Source organism: Pipra filicauda, unplaced genomic scaffold, assembly GCF_003945595.2.
Source record: "Pipra filicauda isolate LSUMZ 115617 unplaced genomic scaffold, ASM394559v2 scaffold584_size286106_pilon, whole genome shotgun sequence".
In the NCBI taxonomy this organism is placed as follows: domain Eukaryota; kingdom Metazoa; phylum Chordata; class Aves; order Passeriformes; family Pipridae; genus Pipra; species Pipra filicauda.
Genome location: NW_024104736.1, coordinates 225,978 through 246,193, shown reverse-complemented (window position 1 = coordinate 246,193; position 20,216 = coordinate 225,978). Strand labels below are relative to the sequence as shown.

At 36.0% G+C, this 20,216-nt stretch overlaps 1 protein-coding gene across 2 annotated transcripts; it reads right to left on the bottom strand.

Moving 5' to 3' along the window:
• Positions 1–453: 453 nt before the first annotated feature.
• Positions 454–19,782, bottom strand: CCDC172 (coiled-coil domain containing 172). Of its 2 annotated transcripts, XM_027740063.2 has the most exons (8): positions 19,442–19,782; positions 19,154–19,239; positions 15,655–15,771; positions 14,079–14,244; positions 12,175–12,276; positions 11,115–11,217; positions 1,530–1,617; positions 455–675 (listed from the first exon to the last, which is right to left on the bottom strand). In XM_027740063.2, exons 1-8 carry the CDS (start codon positions 19,518–19,520, stop codon positions 643–645), a joined length of 774 nt encoding a protein of 257 aa, XP_027595864.1. In that variant the 5' UTR covers positions 19,521–19,782; the 3' UTR covers positions 455–642. The 2 variants fall into 2 exon arrangements, with proteins under 2 accessions (XP_039243646.1, XP_027595864.1); XM_039387712.1 differs by lacking the exon at positions 15,655–15,771 and having other exon boundaries at positions 454–675.
• Positions 19,783–20,216: the final 434 nt, after the last annotated feature.

The window sequence follows — 20,216 nt, the reverse complement described above, 5'->3', positions numbered from 1 at the left end:
TCATCTAGTGCAAGGTTTTACCTTTGCTCTCAAGTGCTGAATTTAGCGCTCAGAATTTTGTGAGTTGTGGGAGAGGAAGAAAAGAAGATTTTCTCATGTAATCAGAAAGCAAGCACTAAGAAATGGACTGGCTTACCACCAATGGAGGCATCCACAGCTCAGTAGTTTGGAAACTATTCTGGACTGTCAAGCAGCATTGCTGGAGCTGAGCTGTTTCAGAGAGCTCATTACAGAATTGCATTGTTGAGTCATAAACTAAACAGTTGTAGCTCCTGTTAAGATTTTCTGATTGTAATACCATTCCCTTTAGAAATGGAAGACCCTTCATTTGAAAAAATAATACATAAAGAATAGAGCCAGTAATACAGGAACTGAGCTTTGTGTGTAGTGGACCATGCACTGTGATCCATGGGCCACAAACAAGAAGATAAAGATGGATGGCTGTTGAACTTGAGGATAAAACACGATCCCCCCATCACTTTTAAATTAATAAAACTTAATTTTAATAAAAAGTAAAAGCAGATACAAACTACGAATCAAACAAACAAAAAATAGATGCAAATCTGATAGACCCTGAATAAAAGAGTTTCAAAATACTCAGGCTTGCTTCTGTGACACTCCATATCACATGTCACATATTATTCACTTGCCTGAAGACTTCTTTTGTGACAAATTCTGGAAAATAGAAAGAACCGAATGATAGATAATGAAATCTTATGACTTCTGTATTTTTTTTTTCACAGAGAAATTTTTAAACATTGAGATTTTTTTCTTTCTTTCTGAAGAAATTAATTATAAAATTAACAGATAAAGTACAAGCAAGTTATATTACTTCAACAGAAACTTGAAACTGATTATAAAAGTGAGAAATACAAATTTCTCATGACTGTCATTCTGCTATTGATGGTAGTGGCAGCTGCATCTTCACACAGCTCGATCAGGGGCTCTGAGATGAACCTCTAAACCCCTTTTGTTTCCCAAATGGGACTTCAAAATATTTTTTCTCTTTGTATTATTACACAGACTGATAATCAAGAAATCTGAAGTTAGAATTGACATTTAGAGAAAAACACATTTTAGTAAGTTTTTGTAGGGAATTTGAGAGTGAACAAAATAAAGTACTATATAAAAGGATCCTATTTCTCTATATTCCCATCTTCCGTTTAACTGGTAGCTGGAAGTAAAGATTAGTTTAGCTCCAAAATACATAATCTTATGCAGCTTTCAATAAACTAATGATTTGTATTAGTCCCCCAAATACATCTTTTTTTGGGCTAAAACTGAATCTTTGTATCTTTTAATCTTTGTCTCTTCTCTGTAAATTTCTTTTTCTGTAAGAAATTATATTATTGAACATTTGAAAATAAGCCAAAAGAAATGAGTATTGGAGTGGGCCTATAATGTGAGGATGTTTAGATGTGTACCTAGTATAAAAAAATGCTTATCTAATGCCACTGCTAATCATCCTAAATTACACCTTTAAAACTAAAATTATCAAACGCTTAAAATACACAACGAAAATGGCATACCATTTGCAGAATTTCAATTTCTGTTTGAAGAGTCTCACAGACACTTTCCCAACTATCATCTTTGCATTTTTCCAATTCTTTCTTAAGTCTGGGTCCAAAAACAAAAAGAAATTTCAGGTCAGAGAACTGTTGCTGGGCAGCTCTTTTTCCAGCTTTGGTCCCAGTTGTCCATTTGACTTGTGTGAGAAAAGCCTCACTGATCTATTTTCATGATCAGGATTTACGTTTGCTAGTTTTGTAATTGGCCCTCCAACATGCCACTCTCTCACTCTTGGATTTTATTCAGCACTGATAGTTGTGATGGCAATGTAAGGAAATTCAGAAAGCAACACTTTGGGTTTTTTCAAAGTATGTCTTGACAAAGTAATTTTTTAGAAAAATTTCTGGACTGTGTTGTTTTTATAACCCATGAAAGATTTAGGGCCTCATTAGTCATCATTTTCCTTATTTAAACATGTGAATTTGAATGTTGATACTTAGGAAGTACCATATGTTACTGTTCTTATTTTTCCTGAGTATCTATTTGTAGCTAGTGATGGAGACAGACGGGTGGATTAGATGGGTCCTCTGCCTGACCCTGTGCTATCACCAATCCACACCCTTCCACAGACCACTCTGCTGCTGCTGCTGTTCTCCCCCCACTGCTCCCATTATTCTTCATCACTCTTACTGACTGTTTCCCAATAGTCTCAGCCGGGAGTTCTCCAACTTTTCTACAGTAAGAATTACTTTTGATATAGCTATTTCTCCATTCAAAAGATCATTTAGTCCTGCTAAAAGGAGACACCTAAACTTTGCACATCAGTGACTGTAGTGGTTTAAATTAATACTTGGTTGGCCAAGAGAAATCTGTGCCAGAGCTTTCAGTAGTCTGATAAATACAAGGTGATGAGATTAGACTGAGTCCTTCCATGGCTGTCAGAAGAAAAGCATAATGACAAAGCTAAAGTTGTTTACCCTTAATACAGTTTCAGGAAACAATGTGAATATTCTGGGACATACAAACAGACTGAGAAAAGGAGGAAAAGTATATATTCTGCTTGTCATTAAATAGCTAAACTGATGCATCAAAGCCGGATGTTGTTTCTTCTGAAGTTGAAAGAGAAGGTTGCAACCATTTTTTCTTTTATACACTATAATAGACAAGAAATCATTTAACCCTGTTCTACAGATGATGCACCTCTTTGGCTGCAATAGAGTTGGTTTTCTACACAAGACAATGGCTTTATTAAAAGTAAAAGATATATTTTCATACGAGAGGAATAACTTAGTCACTGTGCAACATTGTAAGTCAATTTTGCTGTTCCTGTGGAAGATGCAAATGTCTTACCCTCAATATGAAAAAAGTATGAGCTGCATGTGCTTGTATTATAAGGGAGTAAATGCCTCTGTTTTCAGAAATATTTCTCATAACACATACAAATATCAAAAAGAAAAGGAAATTTTGAACTAGACTTTAAATAATGAAATATTCACTGCGCTGTAGTATATTGTTACTTTACAGACCATTTCACTGAGAGAAGTTCATTTCAAGGTCTAAGATCAGCTTGTGATCTTGATTAAATCAGCCTAACTTCACTGCCTTGTCTACTCATTTTTTCCTCAGTGTTCTCTGAGGAACAGAGAACTTAGAAACCTAAGACAAACAAAAGCCCTACTTTGCCTAATTTGCCTTAGAAAAAGACACAGTTTGTTGATCTCAGAGAAAATGCTCCCTCACTGTCTTCTACATTATAAAACTGATGCACAGTCTGTTTGCTAGTTGTCAGCTAAGAATGATACCAGTCCATGGCAGCTGTACTTGAAGGATAGAACAACCAGAAGATAAGCAGTAGGAGTTGCTTATCTGTGTCCTGGGATTGTGAATTAATTACTATTGACAATGTGCTTTGAAACTCATATTTTGCATATGGATTTTAAAATTTTATTTCAAATATTTTATAGAACTTTTAAATGTAGTGACAGCAAAATTACTTATTACCATCAGGTTGTGGTGATAAAAGACACATTCATTCAAATGTGGTGTTTAATTCTTACATTAATCAATTGATTCTGCTTTCAAGTCTTACTTCTTTCTTATTTAGAAGCTAGATAATTACAGTATGTGCCAGGAATATTATGCTCACAAAATAAGGGCTGTCTGTTAGGTTACAGTCTACAAAATTAATGCATTGGAAACGCCCGAGTTACTGAATAAATGATGAAGTTTTACCAGAAGGAATGTGAGACAATGGAACTATTAAAAAAATGCTTAACCTGAAAGCAGATTTAGGTTTTTCATTTTACATTTAAGATAAGCAGGATATTCATATTCATCTTTCCACTATCAGATTAAATGTGCAAAGCAATTATTCATGAAACTATACTGTTTAGATGAAAGGCAGGTTTTCTGTCACCTTTGGAAATGGAAAGAGATGTAACTTTTGCCAGAACAAGGATTAATATGACAATTATATCCTCGCTTATGACTATGATAAAAAGCAGATCTCTTATAAAGAATAATCTGAAAAATCACATTAGCATTTGGCCGTCCATGTCCTTTGGTTTTGTTTTATTTTTACCATTTTGTTCTCTTTGGTGACAATAAAATATATCTTTATAATAAGTCACTGCACTGCACTAAGAGTGTATTGGTAAATTACAGCATCACAGGCTCTATGAGCAGCTGGAGCGGAAATGCCGAATTCGCAGTAGCAAAACCCAGTCTTAAATCAAGTAGGTGGGACAACAACATCAGCATTTTTTGGATGCTAGCCTGTCCTAGGCTGAGCTCTACTATCAATGGCCCATTTTCCATTATTCTTGAATGCCAGAAGTGACAGAGATGAAGAAGGAGGAGACCACTGAAGATGATCGATTTTGCAGCTTTGAAATGAGCCCAGCTATTAAATGTCATTGGCATTTGTGGTTGATCCACTCTTCTTGAATTTCAGCTGCATATGCACAAGGAAAATAGGAAAAATAATTGTGAAATCAATACATGCTGGTATTATAAATTGAACTATGGAAAAAATAGTGTTATTGTCAAACAGGTTTCTCCGAAAATCATCCATGGATTCAAATTACTGGATGAAGGCTTCAGTATCCAAAACTTGCATTTCAAGAATAATTTTATGTAAAGAGTTCTCAAAGGAGAAATAATTTATGTAGAAGGCAGGGTTAACATGCATTTTTGGTCTGCTTTTTTTTCCCTTAAGTGGGGATGAAACACTCTAACTAGTCGTTGTTGGCATTGCAGAAGGAGCAGACTGTCTCTTAGTAATGTTTTGCTGAGACAGGTAAAACATCTTCTTTGTATTCTCCTTCTTGTCTTTGCCTTGTTTATGACCACCATTTTATTTTTTAAACATAAATTGGAGGGAAAACATTATGGTGTGTTATAAAACAGAATTGCTTGACATTGATATACAGGGCATAGAATTCATGGTACAAAATGAAATTGTGTAGGAAGTTTTATATAAAACTTGAGAGTATGTATGTTGATTTTCCTGAATTTTATTGTAAACTCCAGGAGATGCATTTATCAAGGTTTTAAAACTTTATTGAGATTGAGGAAAACATCAAAGACTTTGGTTTATTGTCTCAAGCTGAAGCAGAGGTAACGCACTGAGGTCATTCACTCCCACTTCAGTACTGGCACTAAATTAATATCTATGTTTCTCTAGTGAGAGCAAGATTTTGCTGGGTATTTACAATTTGCTGACACTACTAAACAGAAAATGCTATTGATACAGCTGCAGAAGTCAATCAATTTCAGACTATTATCAATTGATTGAGGAAGGGAGAAAACAAGTCCTAAACGTAGTTTAGTATCTCAAAATATAAACTCAAGTACTTGAGCTACAAAATTAAATTATAAAAGTCTGTGCTTGGTGGAGCAGAAAGAGAATAAAAACTAAGAAAGTGATCTAGGAGTAATAATAAATACTAGCAAGAAAATTAAACATGAAAGTGAAGAGGGTACTAGACCACATAACAATGGGAATCAAATGTAAATTAAAAGAAATAGAGCTACCTTAGGTTAAATAAGAAAGTTTTGGCTTTTGCTGTCCTGGATCAAATGCTGAATGTAAAATATGCAATTTTCACTGATTAAAGCTTGCATTTTGTGAATGCTGTCAGGCAACTATTTATAGGAGTAGTTAGAGGTCTTCAAAAGTGTGGTGGTATTTTTTTAATTTATATTCCCCAAATACATAAAACATCACAAGACATCTTTGAGGAATATATTATTATAGATGAATAAACATGAAAAGGTTAAGGCACGCTGAATTAAACTGCACATTAGGGTGAGATTTGCTTTTGTGCAGACAGTAGACCAAAGCTATATGGACTACTTTTCACAGGAACTGGAAGAAGAGTTACACAGGAAGGAAAAAATGTACAAGCATCAGAGATGTGAAAATAAAACGTGTTTCTAGGGGTCAGTAAGATTCCTATTGAGGCAGGGAAAGTAAATAGGGGTCAGTGATCCCTCTCATTCAATTATCTTGATTTTGCTATTGTACAGGGAAAATTAGATCCTAATCTGGATATATTAATATTGCTACCCTATTGCTGAAATCAGTGTCTCTATAATGTACTGCTTTCTTCATGTGTACAATTTTCTCAGAGCTAAAAAAGATTTAGAATTGTCCTTCTTTCCTTCTGCATTATGGGCTCTCCATACTCTACTCATCTTCCAGGTTGAATGCATCTCCTTTTTTTGACAAGTAGGTGAGAGATTTGTACACAATATTTTTACACCCTTCTGCTTTTTGTTGGAAATAACTCTTGCTTTTATCTTGTCCACAGCTATATTTACTTTTGATGTTTATAGTTGTATTTTGCTCACGCAGTAAGCTCAGACCTCTCCTTTGCTTCCAGGTACTTATTGTTGAAGCCCTTAGTTGTGTACAAATAGATCAACTTGCACTGGATATAATTATATTCCTCCTCTTTTCTAGCAAATTCCAGGTGTAGTTTTTTGATTATTTTACTATTTACTATTGTCATAAAACACTTTCTATTCCAAAGTCATTATTTAAAACATTAACCATGACCAGCAGTGACTGTAGTTACCTTCTTCAAGTGCCAGATTTTCTATTTTCAGACCTATTCCTGTTGTTAGTATTAGTAATTTCTTTCCTTCATTTCTTAAATATGTCTTCCCCAGCTTAACTTGTAGTTTCCCATGTGGGTTAACATCAAATACTTTATTAATGTCTAAATGGATGGCATTTGAATTTTCTTTGCCTAACCAATTTTTTGTCTTATCAAGGAAAGATATCATTAGTCAGATTTGATCTACTTTTTGTAAATACATACTGCAACTCATGATGGAAACTTATTTTAACATAATTCAAACTATAACAGTTCCACTAGGCACTGCTATTAAAAAGGAAAGCTCAAAAAATCAATGAGGAGATTGCCATTGAAAAACTAATTTTGAACCATAAGAATTACTCCACAGACTGATATCTCTAGATTATAAAATTTAACATAAAATTAAATTGCAAATTTTTTTTACCCCATCAGAACCATACATGGCCTTAGGCAGTCTGCTGTTAGCATGAAATATTTTTCAGCCCTAATGAATATATTTCCTGTGTGACCTGTATGAAAGAAAGAATTACTTTTTCCTTCCTAATTTTGGTAATGGAGTTTCTTTTTCTGTATTATAAAGTCTAAGAAGCAATACTATATTTTTGGATTTAGACAAGTATACAAAGCCTTGAACTACTTAGAAAGTAAGCAGATTTCATGCACTTCCTTTCTGCTACTTCTTTTCTGAAGCAGAAGAGAGATTCAGGTTTCAAAGAAACATTTTATCCTCAGTCTACCTTTTAAATAGTGTGAAAAATATCAGTTTTAGGTAGAAATGTTCTGTTGTTAGTCTAAATGAGCCTCGATTAAAATTATTTCTAGGCTGCTTTACTTAAGGCAACACAAAAATTTAAAATTAAAATGTGAAAGAAGATAAATAATTAATACAGTAATTACAATTAATATAATAGTGAAATGACATAGTTAAGAATTTACTGGCATCAGTTAGTCTCTGCTTGACTCCTGAGTTGTTCCACTCAAGTGATGCTACTTGCTACCTGCCAGGGAAATGGGACTCAAGAGAGCTGATGCCAAAGTTCTTTCCTGCTGTTTTGTGTTTGGGGTTGGCATTGGCAGAAAAGATGATTAAAATAAAGCTTTTGATCTTAATTGCAGATCTCTTCAGGAAAAAAAAAAAAGCCTTCTTTTCTTAAATGTTTCTCTGAATTATGGGCCTGTATCTTGACACTGGCATTGCCCAGAGTGCCTGCTTTGAGTAAGAGGGTACAGTGTCTCACCCATAACTGTATCTGTGCTTAACATTCAAATTTTGGTTACCTTTTTTCTGTATCCGGTGTGTATTAAAACAAGCCTCTAACTGCAGCATCAACAGCTTTGAGAATTACCCCTGTGTGTTTCTCATGACCTTTTGTAATTCTTTGATGGATTTGAGAGAAATTTTATGAAACTGCAGACGTGGTATAGGACATTTTTCTCAGATCAAAGATGAATTGCTGTAATTTGAATTAGCTGGCTACACTGAAACACAATTTACTTTTAGATATACACTTAATTGTAATGAAGATTCTTGCCTTGCCAGCTACTTTTGATATTGATTTTTAAGCTGGAACTAGGAATGTGATACAGTAACAGACTTGCAGGGTGATCAGGGAGCTACATATATCAGGTTATTGATGCTGCCTGTCTCTCACATTTGTTCTAAGGAAGCATTAAAAACATTGGTATTTTTGCCATTTAAAGAGCAATGTGCTTTCCAGCTCTGTAAAAAGAGAATCAAATTTTGTGCTTATTTCATAGAAAAAAATACGTATTTTTGATCCACATTACTTGTGCCAAAATATTATCATCTTTATATGTAATAAAAATGATTTTCAGCAAAACCTAGAATTCTATTCTTGCAATAAATTTTGTATGGGGAAAAAAACCCTAATCTTGTTAGGCTAAAAAGGGTTGTTTCTCTGACACAGTAGGTTCAATCACATCGATTTTAACATGGCCAAAATTGACTCCTGTTAAGATATGTACACTGGTATATGCATATATCTCAAGGAGAACCTTCAAGGATGAAAGCTATGCAACCTCTCTGGCCAACCTTTTCCTTTGCTTACACTGTCCTCATGATAAAAATGTTTTTCCTTAAATTCATTCTGAATCTTCTTGTTTCAACTTCTGCTTTTTGCCTTTTGTTGTCCTACTGTGCAGCACTGTGCAGGTCCTGGCTCCATCTTCTTGATGGTATCCTTGTAGGTACTGGAAAGCGAGCAGGTACCTCCTGGGGGACTATTTATACACTGCAATATTTATAGCATGTAATACTTTAAAGCCCCCCCTTTCATTCTCTTAATTCAGTAGTCCAAATCAAGGAGTGATGGGTAGGTTATGTTAAAGAAGAGAAAAAAAAAAAAAGAATTGCTAGAGTTGTATGAGTCTGATAAGAGTTTGGGATGATTCTAAAGAGCACAGCACTATGACAGAGAGAGGTAGACAAATGAGGATTGCCTGACTAGCTCTACAGAAAAGCAGAATCTATTAGTGCTGACATGGAAGTACAGTAGCATATCTATGTTGCTTCTGGCATTTGAGTTCACTTATTCAGGGCTATCTCTCTCTCTCTATAAAGCACTGAGCTTTTCTGATCAAAAGCAAGTGCAAGATAAAAGTATGATTTAGGCAAATCCGTCCTAAATTTTTTCCAGTATCTGAAATGAAAAAGTATTTCAATGTAAAGAAAATGTATTCAATATATTATTACACTTCAAGAATCTCTTGCATTTTGTGATATTAGTCATAGCAGCAGCAGCAGTTTATATTTTGCACTACATGCAATTATCAAATAATGTAATCTTATCTTGACCACAAAAGAAGGCATTTCATTAAACAAGAAAATATCATCCTCCTCCTTGCTTTGGTTGTAAATGGCACTTGCTGATTTTGCAGTTAATAGAATTTAGTATGTTTTATCCACGTTTTCCACCCAGATAAAACCAAAGTATCGTTCTGCAGACCTATGAGTTACTTTCACTACATAGAAAGGCAGACATATATGGATTTGATTGAGCCCTAGGATCTCAGTGGCAGAGCTGGGAACTTAAAGTAACATAATGTTTGTTACTTCTGTACCTTACACAAAGGAAACCTGTTACAGAAAACTAATTACACCAATTTCAATATTCAGTGGCACCATGGCAGTAAACTACTCCAAGGGAAGTCTGTTATTTAGAAGGAAGGTGACAACCTCATGTATCACAAACCCTAATATATCACGATTGAATGAATAATGTAAACAAGTGAATTATAACATGCTGTCCTAAAGAATCGTTGCTGCTATTATTATTTACACTGTGTCTTCTATGTATATGTTGAATGCAAATTTTTTGCTGCTGTATGCAGGATTGTGAGCTAATTAATTTTTATGCTGAGGGAATTTTGGCCATGTCTCAACACCATGTAAGAGGTTGAAGAGAGTTAGTAATAGGGCTGATATATCATTTTCTTTCAAAAACCGATATTCAGCAAAAAATGGGCCATTACCAAATCGTCTTTCAGAAAATTGCTCAGGGTTCTCTGCAAAGTTATAACTTTCCACTGAAAGTTTTCAGAAAAAAACCCCCACGTTATATTTATTTATTTTTGTCAAAAGCTTAGCAATATATAGGAAAAAAACCCACGATGGTAATAACAGTTATATTTTCCTTAACAACTTCTGTTAGAGAATCTTTCAGACCAGCTTTTCCAGAAGGAGTTTCTTTGCATTGCCTATTCAATATTTTTAAATATCCACAGGCACTTTCATCTGGAACATCATAAGACAGAAAAAAGATGGACAGTTCTGTGATATGGGGCTTTCTGCACTGGAATCTTTTTTTTTAAAAAAAAATTACATTATTTTCTGTAAAGTGAAAATCTAATTGTCTCACTTAAGCAAACTGACAAGAAATGAGTCATTACCACTCAGTTCCCAAGAAGCAACAGTCACTGTTAAGGGAGACTGTGCAAGGTCTTGTGTCTTGGCTAAGTCTTCAAAATTTTGATCTAAACTGGCTTAATTGGAAGGCAAACTGGAACTGGTAGAGATCAGAGAGAAAAATCTGCATTTAGTAGCTTCAGCACAGGGCCCAGCTGACCCAAGGAGGTTACTGTGGCCAACCCATCCCATTGCAAGCGGGCTCTGTGCAGCCCAGCAGCAGAGATGCCTTTAGCACTGGGCAGTTCATCAGTACTTTGTGCACCACCACCATTTTTACAAGAACTTAAGAATTGGTCTTCCACCCTGTGGAAGCAGCAGTCTTTTGTTCTTCCTCCAAGTCTGACTGACATCCCTGCAAACTCTTCCATTTTTTAGTTCCTTTGAGTATGCATGTAAGCGTGAAATGCTGTAATAAACAGCAGGAATTTGTCTTCTCTAATAAAAAATGAATGGTTCTTCTGATTTCAAAGCAATATTGTACAGGAAAGGTAAAATAGTCATTGCCACCAGGATTAGTCTGCAGTTACAGGTCTAAAATCAAATTTAGGAACTCATTAACACGAGACTCTTACCTTAAACATTCAGGATCAGTCTGAGGTTTTTCAGTTACTTGGACTTTTTCTGCTTCTAAATCTTTCGTCATTCTTTCAGCCTCCCTGATTACTTTCTCAAGCTCTAAACATGAAATTAGAATCACTTTATAAATATATATTAATCATCCATATTCAAAGACTTTCTACATTTTCTAAATTTATATTTTCTAATATTTCTTCATGCAACTGTTTGAAGGGAAAAGGCATCTAAATAAAAAACATTAATTATTTTATTATTATTGAAATTGCATATTGCAATCTGGAAAGTTTCACTCCCTTTCTCAAACAATTTATGATCACATTTACTGCTTTCCTTAGCTCTTACTGTGACATGTTACTTATATATTTGTAAAAAGGTTACTAAAAGGCTCTAGATTACATTTTTTAATTCAGATTTCAAAATTATTCCTATTGCTCTGATCACCTTTGACACAGAACTTTTTGTGGTTCCTTCTGTATCTTTTTAGCCTTTTCATTTATAGAGTTTGCTGAGTACTTGACACCCCTCCTAGATGTCCTTTTTTATGCACAGACTTCCATACAAGAACACACAAATGTCAGTAAACAGAAGACAGTTGAATTTATGACTCAGAGGTTTAGCACCCAGGACAAACCTGTCTTTCTCAGTCCAAGCCACATTGCTTTTAAAACATTTGAATTTTAGTGACATTCTTTAATTATAGGTTAATGGGTTTAAAACAATATTTATATTGATTTTAAGTGCACTTAGAAACACCAAATTCTCCATTTAAGTACATGACTTACCAGCAAAAACAAATATTTCTTTTTTATATTTATAGCTCATGATTCAGCGAATCTCTAGACCTCAGTATCAGTGGCATTCAAAATAAATCTCATTGAAATCCATAATATTTATTATAGCCATGTTTAAAAATTATGTATTACATATTGTAAAAATTAATTAAAATCTTGTTACTATGATTTCTTTTTCTTGAGAAAAGAAACTTGACTGAAAAGATTTTTCAAAAGCCTTTGTCAAGCAGAAGTAATTATCATAACAAGTAATTATCAGGCACACCTTTGAGTTCACTTTGGAGAGTAAATAAATCCTGCTTTAACTCATTCTTCTGCAGCTGGAGTGCATTTAACTGAACATTTTTGTGTTCCATTGACTCCATTTCTAAGAAAAAATACATTTAAATTAAAATACATTGCAGTTTTAGCATTCATGATACAATCTTAAATATTCTTAACTACTTCTATCAATATTCAGCTAGTGAAAAAGAACCTTGAATATAAAACAAAAATAAACTAAAATCAGTCATATAAAACACAATTCACGAGAAATTATAGGTCATACAGTGCATTCATACCTATGAAAGAAAATGGTTTTTATTGTTATTAAGATGTTCAACATATTTTGTTGTCTGGGCAGAAAAAGAATGTTTTGCTTTAGAGTTACTTCAGCTATAAAGAAAGGAAGATGACTCATTGAATAGGTGGAGAACAGACCCCTCTCAGCAGGACTGAAAAAAACCCACTTAATTTGTTTAGTCTTATGGATATTTGAGCCTGACTATTGACAGCATCTGGAATGAATTGTGATTGTTTTTCTAACAACTGGAGGTCCTTGCATAATTTCCATGTTAAGAGTTACTTAAACTTTTCACTTCAGTGTTGTCACTGTGCTCAGGACTGTAGCAGACCAAAGACAGGAAATTGTACCTCAAAAAAGGTGCAAATAAAGGGTGGAATCATGACAGCAACTGAACCTAGAGAAGAATGTTAGTCCCCCTTCAGGTCCTACTAATCATTTAACTGCCCAGATCTGTCTGAATATGTAAAAATTAATTGCTAAGAGTAGCACTTGCCACCAAATATAGACTTTTTCCAGTTGTAGATTAGAATCATAGCAACAAGAAATAAGAAAGAAGGTACTACCAAGTGCAGACTCAAATGGATAGTCCTGTTTCAGTAACTTTACAGCAGATATTAGGAATTGGAAGTGCTGGTGTTTGACAAATCATGAGACTGGAAAGGACTTTGAGGGGTCATCTACTGCATTCCTTCTCCTGAAGGCAGGATCAGCTGTACCTCTGCCATTTCTGACAGATGCTTGTCTATCCTGTTTTTAAAGACCTTTGATAGTGAAGACCCCTAATTCCTTTGATAATGGAATCTCCTAGGGCAGAGTGTTTCAGTTCATTGTTCCTGGAAAGACTTCTAAACAGTCAGACAGACTCTCTCTTATTGTGTTTTACACTTGTTACTTTTTATTCAGTTCACTATAGATATGCAGAATATATTAATTTCCTTTTTACAGGATCCTTTAATAATTTGAAGACTGATATTCATATTTCATCAATCTTTTCCTTAATAGGTTGATAGTCACAATTCTTTCATTTTCTTCTTTCTCATGTGCTCCAGAACTCTGATCACTCTCACTGGTCCCATGTGGATTCTCTCCAGCTGGTCCACATCTTTTCTTAGAGTTTAACATCAAAACGAGGAGCACAGTACTCCAGCTAAGAGCTTAACTGCCCCAAAGAGAGTGAAAAATTATTTTCCATGTCTTAGAGATCAGAATTATGTTTATGTCTCAGTGTGGTGTTGGCATTCTCATGTCATTAACTCATGTTCAGCTCGTGATCCATGACGACCCCTATTTCCTTGCAGAAGGACTGCTTTTAAGTCTGACCCTGTGTTCTGAGAGATCTCATACTCTGTGTCTTAAAGATCAAGTTCTACTGCGAGACATTTGTGTGTGCAATTCTTTTGAAGCTAAGGACATGTACAGAACTCATCCATAGAGGATTCTAACCAAAACCAGTCACTGTCTATGGCAGAGCACCTCTGTGCTGACTGACATTAGACATCAGGAGACCCTTCTGCAAGGGAATGGAATTAAAAGTACTGGTTTGCATAGTTATATTTTACTGATTTGTATTAATCCAAGATACACTAGTTTAATATAAGGCTTACCATTTTTCAGCAGCGCTGCCTCATTCTCTAAATCCTTTATTTCAGCCTTGACTTTTTTTTTAATCATAAGATCTCTGTTACTTGTTAGTCCATATTCATTGTTAAACTCTGTTACTTCTCTGGTAAAATTATCTTCCTCTTCAGCAATTTTTCTCTTTGCATCTGTCTGAAAAAAAGAAAGGGAATATTGAATGTTCAGGTGAAAAAAAAAAGGAAGTCTTTGTTAGGCTAGGCAGACTGAAACACACTGTTGTTTCTACCCTTAAATTTGTAGTATAATATAAATAAAAAACCAAAAATAAATAAATGTAAAAGTAAATCATTTCCTGACTTATAAGAACATGAAAATGGTCTACAGCTCTACCATTATGTCTGTAGTTTCAACTTTCTTTTTTTTCCCCTGTAAAAATGAAGGATATATTCTTAATAATAAAGCATGTTAAAAATCGCTACCTTGTCTCCCACAATTGCAGCAACAGTTACTTGGTTCAACTATTTTACTGAAATTAGTAGAAAGTTCTGTTTAAAGTCTGTAGCCTAGCATGGCTGTTCCTTTTTTTTAGATTGTTATTAATTTAAAGCAAGGTGTTGTTTATTCCTCTGCAGAACCCAGACTTACTTTAACTCCCTCAATAACTACCAAGAAAGCTATAGTTGATAGGAAATTACTGTTTGATTTTCTGGAAAAAAACCCATTCAAACAAGAAAGGTTATATTCAATTTCTTTTAAGAAGTCTTAATTGATTGCTAAGTCAAATAAAATGAAATGTCCCCTATATAAAGGAAAAAAAAATGATAACCCATATATCAAACTTGACCGGCTCCAATTAAAAGAAACTTCACACATATATTGGGAATACTTTGGGTGCTGCAGAAATATCACTCAATTAAGAAGATATCTGCCTAAAGATTTAGGGTTAATATCGGTGATTTGGACTGAACATTTGAAATTTAGCTCTGCTGAACATTTAAAGTGCAGATACATACGCAGAGAAGACTACTCCTCTGGCATTTCTTCCTTCGTACAGATCCAAGGATGCACAGGGAAGTAAGAGGAAGGCAATATTCAGGTTGGCATATGAGAGAACTGAAAAACTTCTTGTCTGTTGTAAGCAGCTACCTTTGAAGAGGTGGTTAGGTGTGTCTGCCATCAGAGATTGTGTGGCACCTCAGGATTGCTAAAATATGGTGTGGGTCTCCCTGGGTTTTTGCTTTGATCCTTCTCAATCTGTTTGATTGTGGATGAGCCAACCAAACTTAAGGTGAGGCTTTCCTAGTTTACTTTTAAGAGTAAATAATCTACCAGAATTGGACTTCAGTCACACAGCAGCAAACATTAGAAAACGAAGTCAAGAAGGTTAAATCAGCTTTGTAGATAAACCGCAGCATACACTACCTTAGATCATGGTTTCAATTAAAAGTGATAATTTATCTACATTTACGTTGTTATATAAGCTAAAGCAAAAAAAAAATTTCCTGATTTAGAATATTAGGTCTTCCAGATTTTCAAATTTTAAAGCTGATTGCTCTTGCCGAGTAGAAAAGAGCTCTCTAAACACCATAGCTGGAAACACACCAAGATTTTAAGAAGACTGCTTTTTTGATTAATAAGTTCAGCTTTCTGTTTTTCTAAGCTATCTTCACGTTTCTTCAGAATTTCTAAGTAGAACTGCTTTTCTGACAGATGCTGAACCTTCCAAGAGAAAAAAAAAAAAAGTTAAGAAGTAAGGTTATTGTTTTATTGTTTCATATACTTTGATATTGTACAGTTAAAACACAGCTGCCCTAGCTGCTGGGCTAGCAAAACCATAACAGCTCTTTCTTTTGCCCCCCACTTATCTTGCAGGATACCACAAAGCTTTTCAAAATCTTCTTTCTTTAAAGGAGACATTTAGTGGTGGTCTGTCTATCTAGAATGGCAATTTAAAGTCTGCTTGATTCAGGAGATATTTTTTCAGGTTAAAACCAGGAAAAGTCTTGACCACAGGGGATCTTTTATGCAACACAGGACAGTGTCCTCCATCTAACTGTGTAAAGCTCATCACCTGCCAAACCAGACAATAATATTAGAGGGACAGTGGTCCAACACTGTAGTTTTGACTGAATGGCTGTACATGTCACCAACTCTGCAATGCCACTGTGGCAAATGTGAAGGAAGGAGGGATAAGCTCATATTTTTCTGAGCACAATTTCCGGAATTTTTAGCCAAGAAAGTGTAATGGAAATCAGCTCATTGATTAGAGATGGTTTGACCATAACCACCCAAAGCCCCAAACTTCAATTTTGCATAGAGATTTATTTTGAGTTTTATTACTTTTAACCATTAATTTATCTGATAGAAGAGTATGCTGTTCAACCACTACATTTTCAAAATTTGCTGAGGAGTTCTTCTCAATTTTCCAGCACATCTACTATATCGTCTAACCTAAGCTAAGATACACGGTGGAATAAACTATAATAACAGATAAATAGAAAACAGGTAAGTGTTGAAGAGTCTTAAAGGATGAAAACCATTCATCTGATGAAGTTCTCTTGAAGTGAGTCAAGAGAATGACTCAGACTGTAATACTCAGCAATGAGTAGGGAAAGTAAAGTTAGCAGAAGTGCCCACAGACTGTAAAGGCACAGGGTAAGTATCAGGAAGTAAACTGAATAGTCAGGCTGATAACGTGACTGTTTGTGTGTGTAGAAGCAGAAAAGACCAAATAAGAGTGGTATTAAAGTGGTAAAAGTGAAAAGATTTTAAAATTAAACAATGTAGATGATTTTGGAGAGGGCACAAATCAAGAAGTGCATCTGATCAAAACAGGAGGATAGTGGAATGAAAATGCCCTAAAATCAGAATGTGAGAGTTGGGAAGGACAGGACCAGAGTTTTTCCTTATCCCTGATATGTCCAGCATGCTAAGTGTCCAGGAAGTGCTTGCCTCAGGAGAATTTATTTTACATATTAATTCAAAGGAGTAGATGGTCTTATACCACTGTATTTGTATTATCGAACGTAACGAGCTGCAGTGTAGTTGCTCCATCTGTAAGATGCCAACTTAATCTATGCATTTGCAACCAATTTTTTTAAAGAAATCATTGAGCTATGAACTGCAAAATGTTATAATTCGGGTTCTAATTACATGCTACCTGATTTTACAGAAAAGAGGGAAAAATTGCACTTCCTAGGACTCTTTGATTGACCACAGGCAGTGTCTGTGAAATAGATGTCAAAAAACCTTTGAACTCAGTCTCATCTGCTTGGTCAAGCATCAGCTGCTGAGCATGCATGTGGTTGGATATGTCTGATTATAAAGAACTGCAGTTATTTTGTTCAGGACAAATTGAACAGCATTAGCTGAACAGCATTATTTAATATTATTTGAATTGCATGAACTATTGTAGACATATGTAAACCTGATTCCTGTACTGAAAAAGAAATTACTTTAAATAATGTCCATAACTATATAATCTTTAAACCTAAATACAGTCTGATTGAAATGTATTTTCCTATTCCACTACTTTTCTGTATCATTTCCTATCTATAAATTAATCCATGTCAGACTAAGCAAGCAAGCAAAATATATTTTTGTGGACATCAGTGAGAATATTATTAATCCTGGTCAGTAAAGCACATAAAATTTAATTAGGAATGGTTCTTCAGCTCTTCCCATTAGTCATTTACAATAATGGCTCTACTCTTGGGACCTTCTATACCTACCACATGAACCTTGATTATAAATCACACTGCATCAACAACAAATTAGTAGTATAAACATAAAATTGTAATGTTCATAAATAAATTTATGAGTAAGACTACAGAGGACTTCACCTAACAAGCAATATCCAGATATAATCTGTGTTGGCTAAATAAGTTACTATTTTAAAGCACCTTTGGGCTCTGAGATCGTTACATGCATAAATGTGAGCACGTGAATAACTGCTTGCATGATTATAGTCTGAATTTACAGCCAGTAAATATTTGTAAATGAGTTCTTTTTTATTATGATCAGTGATGTTGATATTTATTATATATACTACATAATCCTTCACAAAAGGCAGAAGAGCTTGTGTTTGGAAGGACGAAAATCAACCTCCAAACATTTATTTTCACAACTAGGTGAGGCAATCCCCCAAATGTTCTTGAAGTTGTTTATTTAAGTGATAGGATACAACAGTTCTGACTTCAAAGGAGGCTCCAAATCCTTTCCTGTTGTGAATACATATTCTGTAAGCACAGACACTTAAGAGCACCAGGGATGGTATTTAAACTTCATTTTTCAGACAGAACCAAATGGATTTTCAAATAATTTGCAACTACAGGTGTTATTGGTGAAAAGCTCTGGAAGCTTAATCTGAAAATACATCTGCAGTCTGATTAAATGGAAAGAGTAATAAAATCACTAAATAGATTTAGAAACTTTCCTCTGTCTTTGGCATCCTTAGAAAAAACCTTAGGTCTTGTAAGCCTTAACTGTGAGCCTGGGCTTACAGAAAGGTCTTCGGTGTATGATTCAGGGTCCTGTGAAGTAAACACAGGGAATGTTTCCATATATTTTTTCCTGTGGAAGGCTGCTAGTGAAACACATCAGGCAACCAAGAAAAGCCTTTTGGGCACTGAAGGAAACGCTGTAACAAGTTTCAGGACTGTTAAAGCAGGAAATCTCACACCACACCCCCACAGTCAGCCTGCCCACAGCTGGTGGCCGTATCTTGTGCATGCAGTGACCCGTCCGTGGTGATGTGCTCCTTGCCGAGCTCTGTCTGTGGAGAAGGAGTGACTTGCCTGTGCACATGTCCTGATTCCAGAGTTTCCAGATTTTGGAAGCATTATCTGGAAACGTTCCTAACCTTGAGCCGAGCAAGTCCCTGAACACAGCCAGGGGCCAGCCCAAAGGGTGAGATTTGTGAGAGGAAGGATGTTGCCTTTTTTCACTACAGGAATGTGCAGTGTAAGTTTTCTCAATGCTGTATTACTCAGCAAGTGAAGCACACTCCTTGAAAGTGCTTATGAATCTATTCCTGAAAGGTCATATATTTGTAAACATAATGTATTTCATTATTATGTACACTCTAAATATGCCTGCTTACCTTAGTTTCTAAGTTAACTTTTGCAGCGCTCAGCTCTTCTTTTATTTGGTTAATTTTTTCATAGCTTCTGTTTATGTCACATTTAGCTGCAACATCAAACAAAAACCTGTAAGAATGTTTACTCGGTTTGTAAAAGTTACATTCTTATAGAAACATGCCGTTTAGCAAGAAGCGGCCACCCCGGCTTTCCCTGACACAAGTCCCCTCAGGACACCCTGGGAATGGAGAGGCCATTCGGGGTGGTCGGTGCCGCCGCCCGCCCCTCAGGACGGCGGCCACGGGGCCGACCTTGCTGGATGAAGTGCCTCTTCTCCCTCGCCTGCTTCTCTGTGAACTGTATTTGCTGGAACAAAGCATCCAGGTTCATTTCTGCCTTCTCGTGGAGCCCGTGCTGACTTTGTGAGGGCGGGCTGGTGAGGGCTGTGGTGCCCGCAGGAAGGTGAGGCTCGGTCTGCCCTCACCGCCCTGCCCTCAGCGCTCTGCCCTCACCGCCCTGCCCTCAGCTCTCTGCCCTCAGCGCTCTGCCCTCGGCCTCCGCCTCCCTGGGGCTGCGAACAGAAGGGAGAGACCAGGGCAGACGGGACATGGCTGAGGGGGAAGAGGGGACACAAGGGGAGGTGAGGGCTGCAGAAAGCGGGGGACTGAGAGGAAACCTCGGGCAGAGGAAAATGTGGGTGACTGGCTGGGGGAGCCCACGTGGGAAACAGCGAGTGGAAACGAGCAGGCAGGGAAGCTACAGTAGGAGCAGGAGAAGGAAGATAATTGTTGAGGGAAAAAGCAGGTGACACTGAATCATGTCAAACTTGGGCACATCTGTGAAACTGGTTCTGGCTCAGCATCTGGGGAGTTTTGATCAAACAGCTCTGACTTCTTTATTTCTCTGGGAACATGTGCTTTATTCTGGTTTTCTGTCGTCCAGAAGCTGTTCTTCTTTACCTCTTCCTTCTTCTATGGAGTGATCACTGTCCTTTCCAAAAGTTGCATCAGCTCAGATTTACTTATCTTTTGAAGACTGATGTCTAAGCTGAGCAGCTAAGGAAGTAGGCTAAAATCTGCTATCACA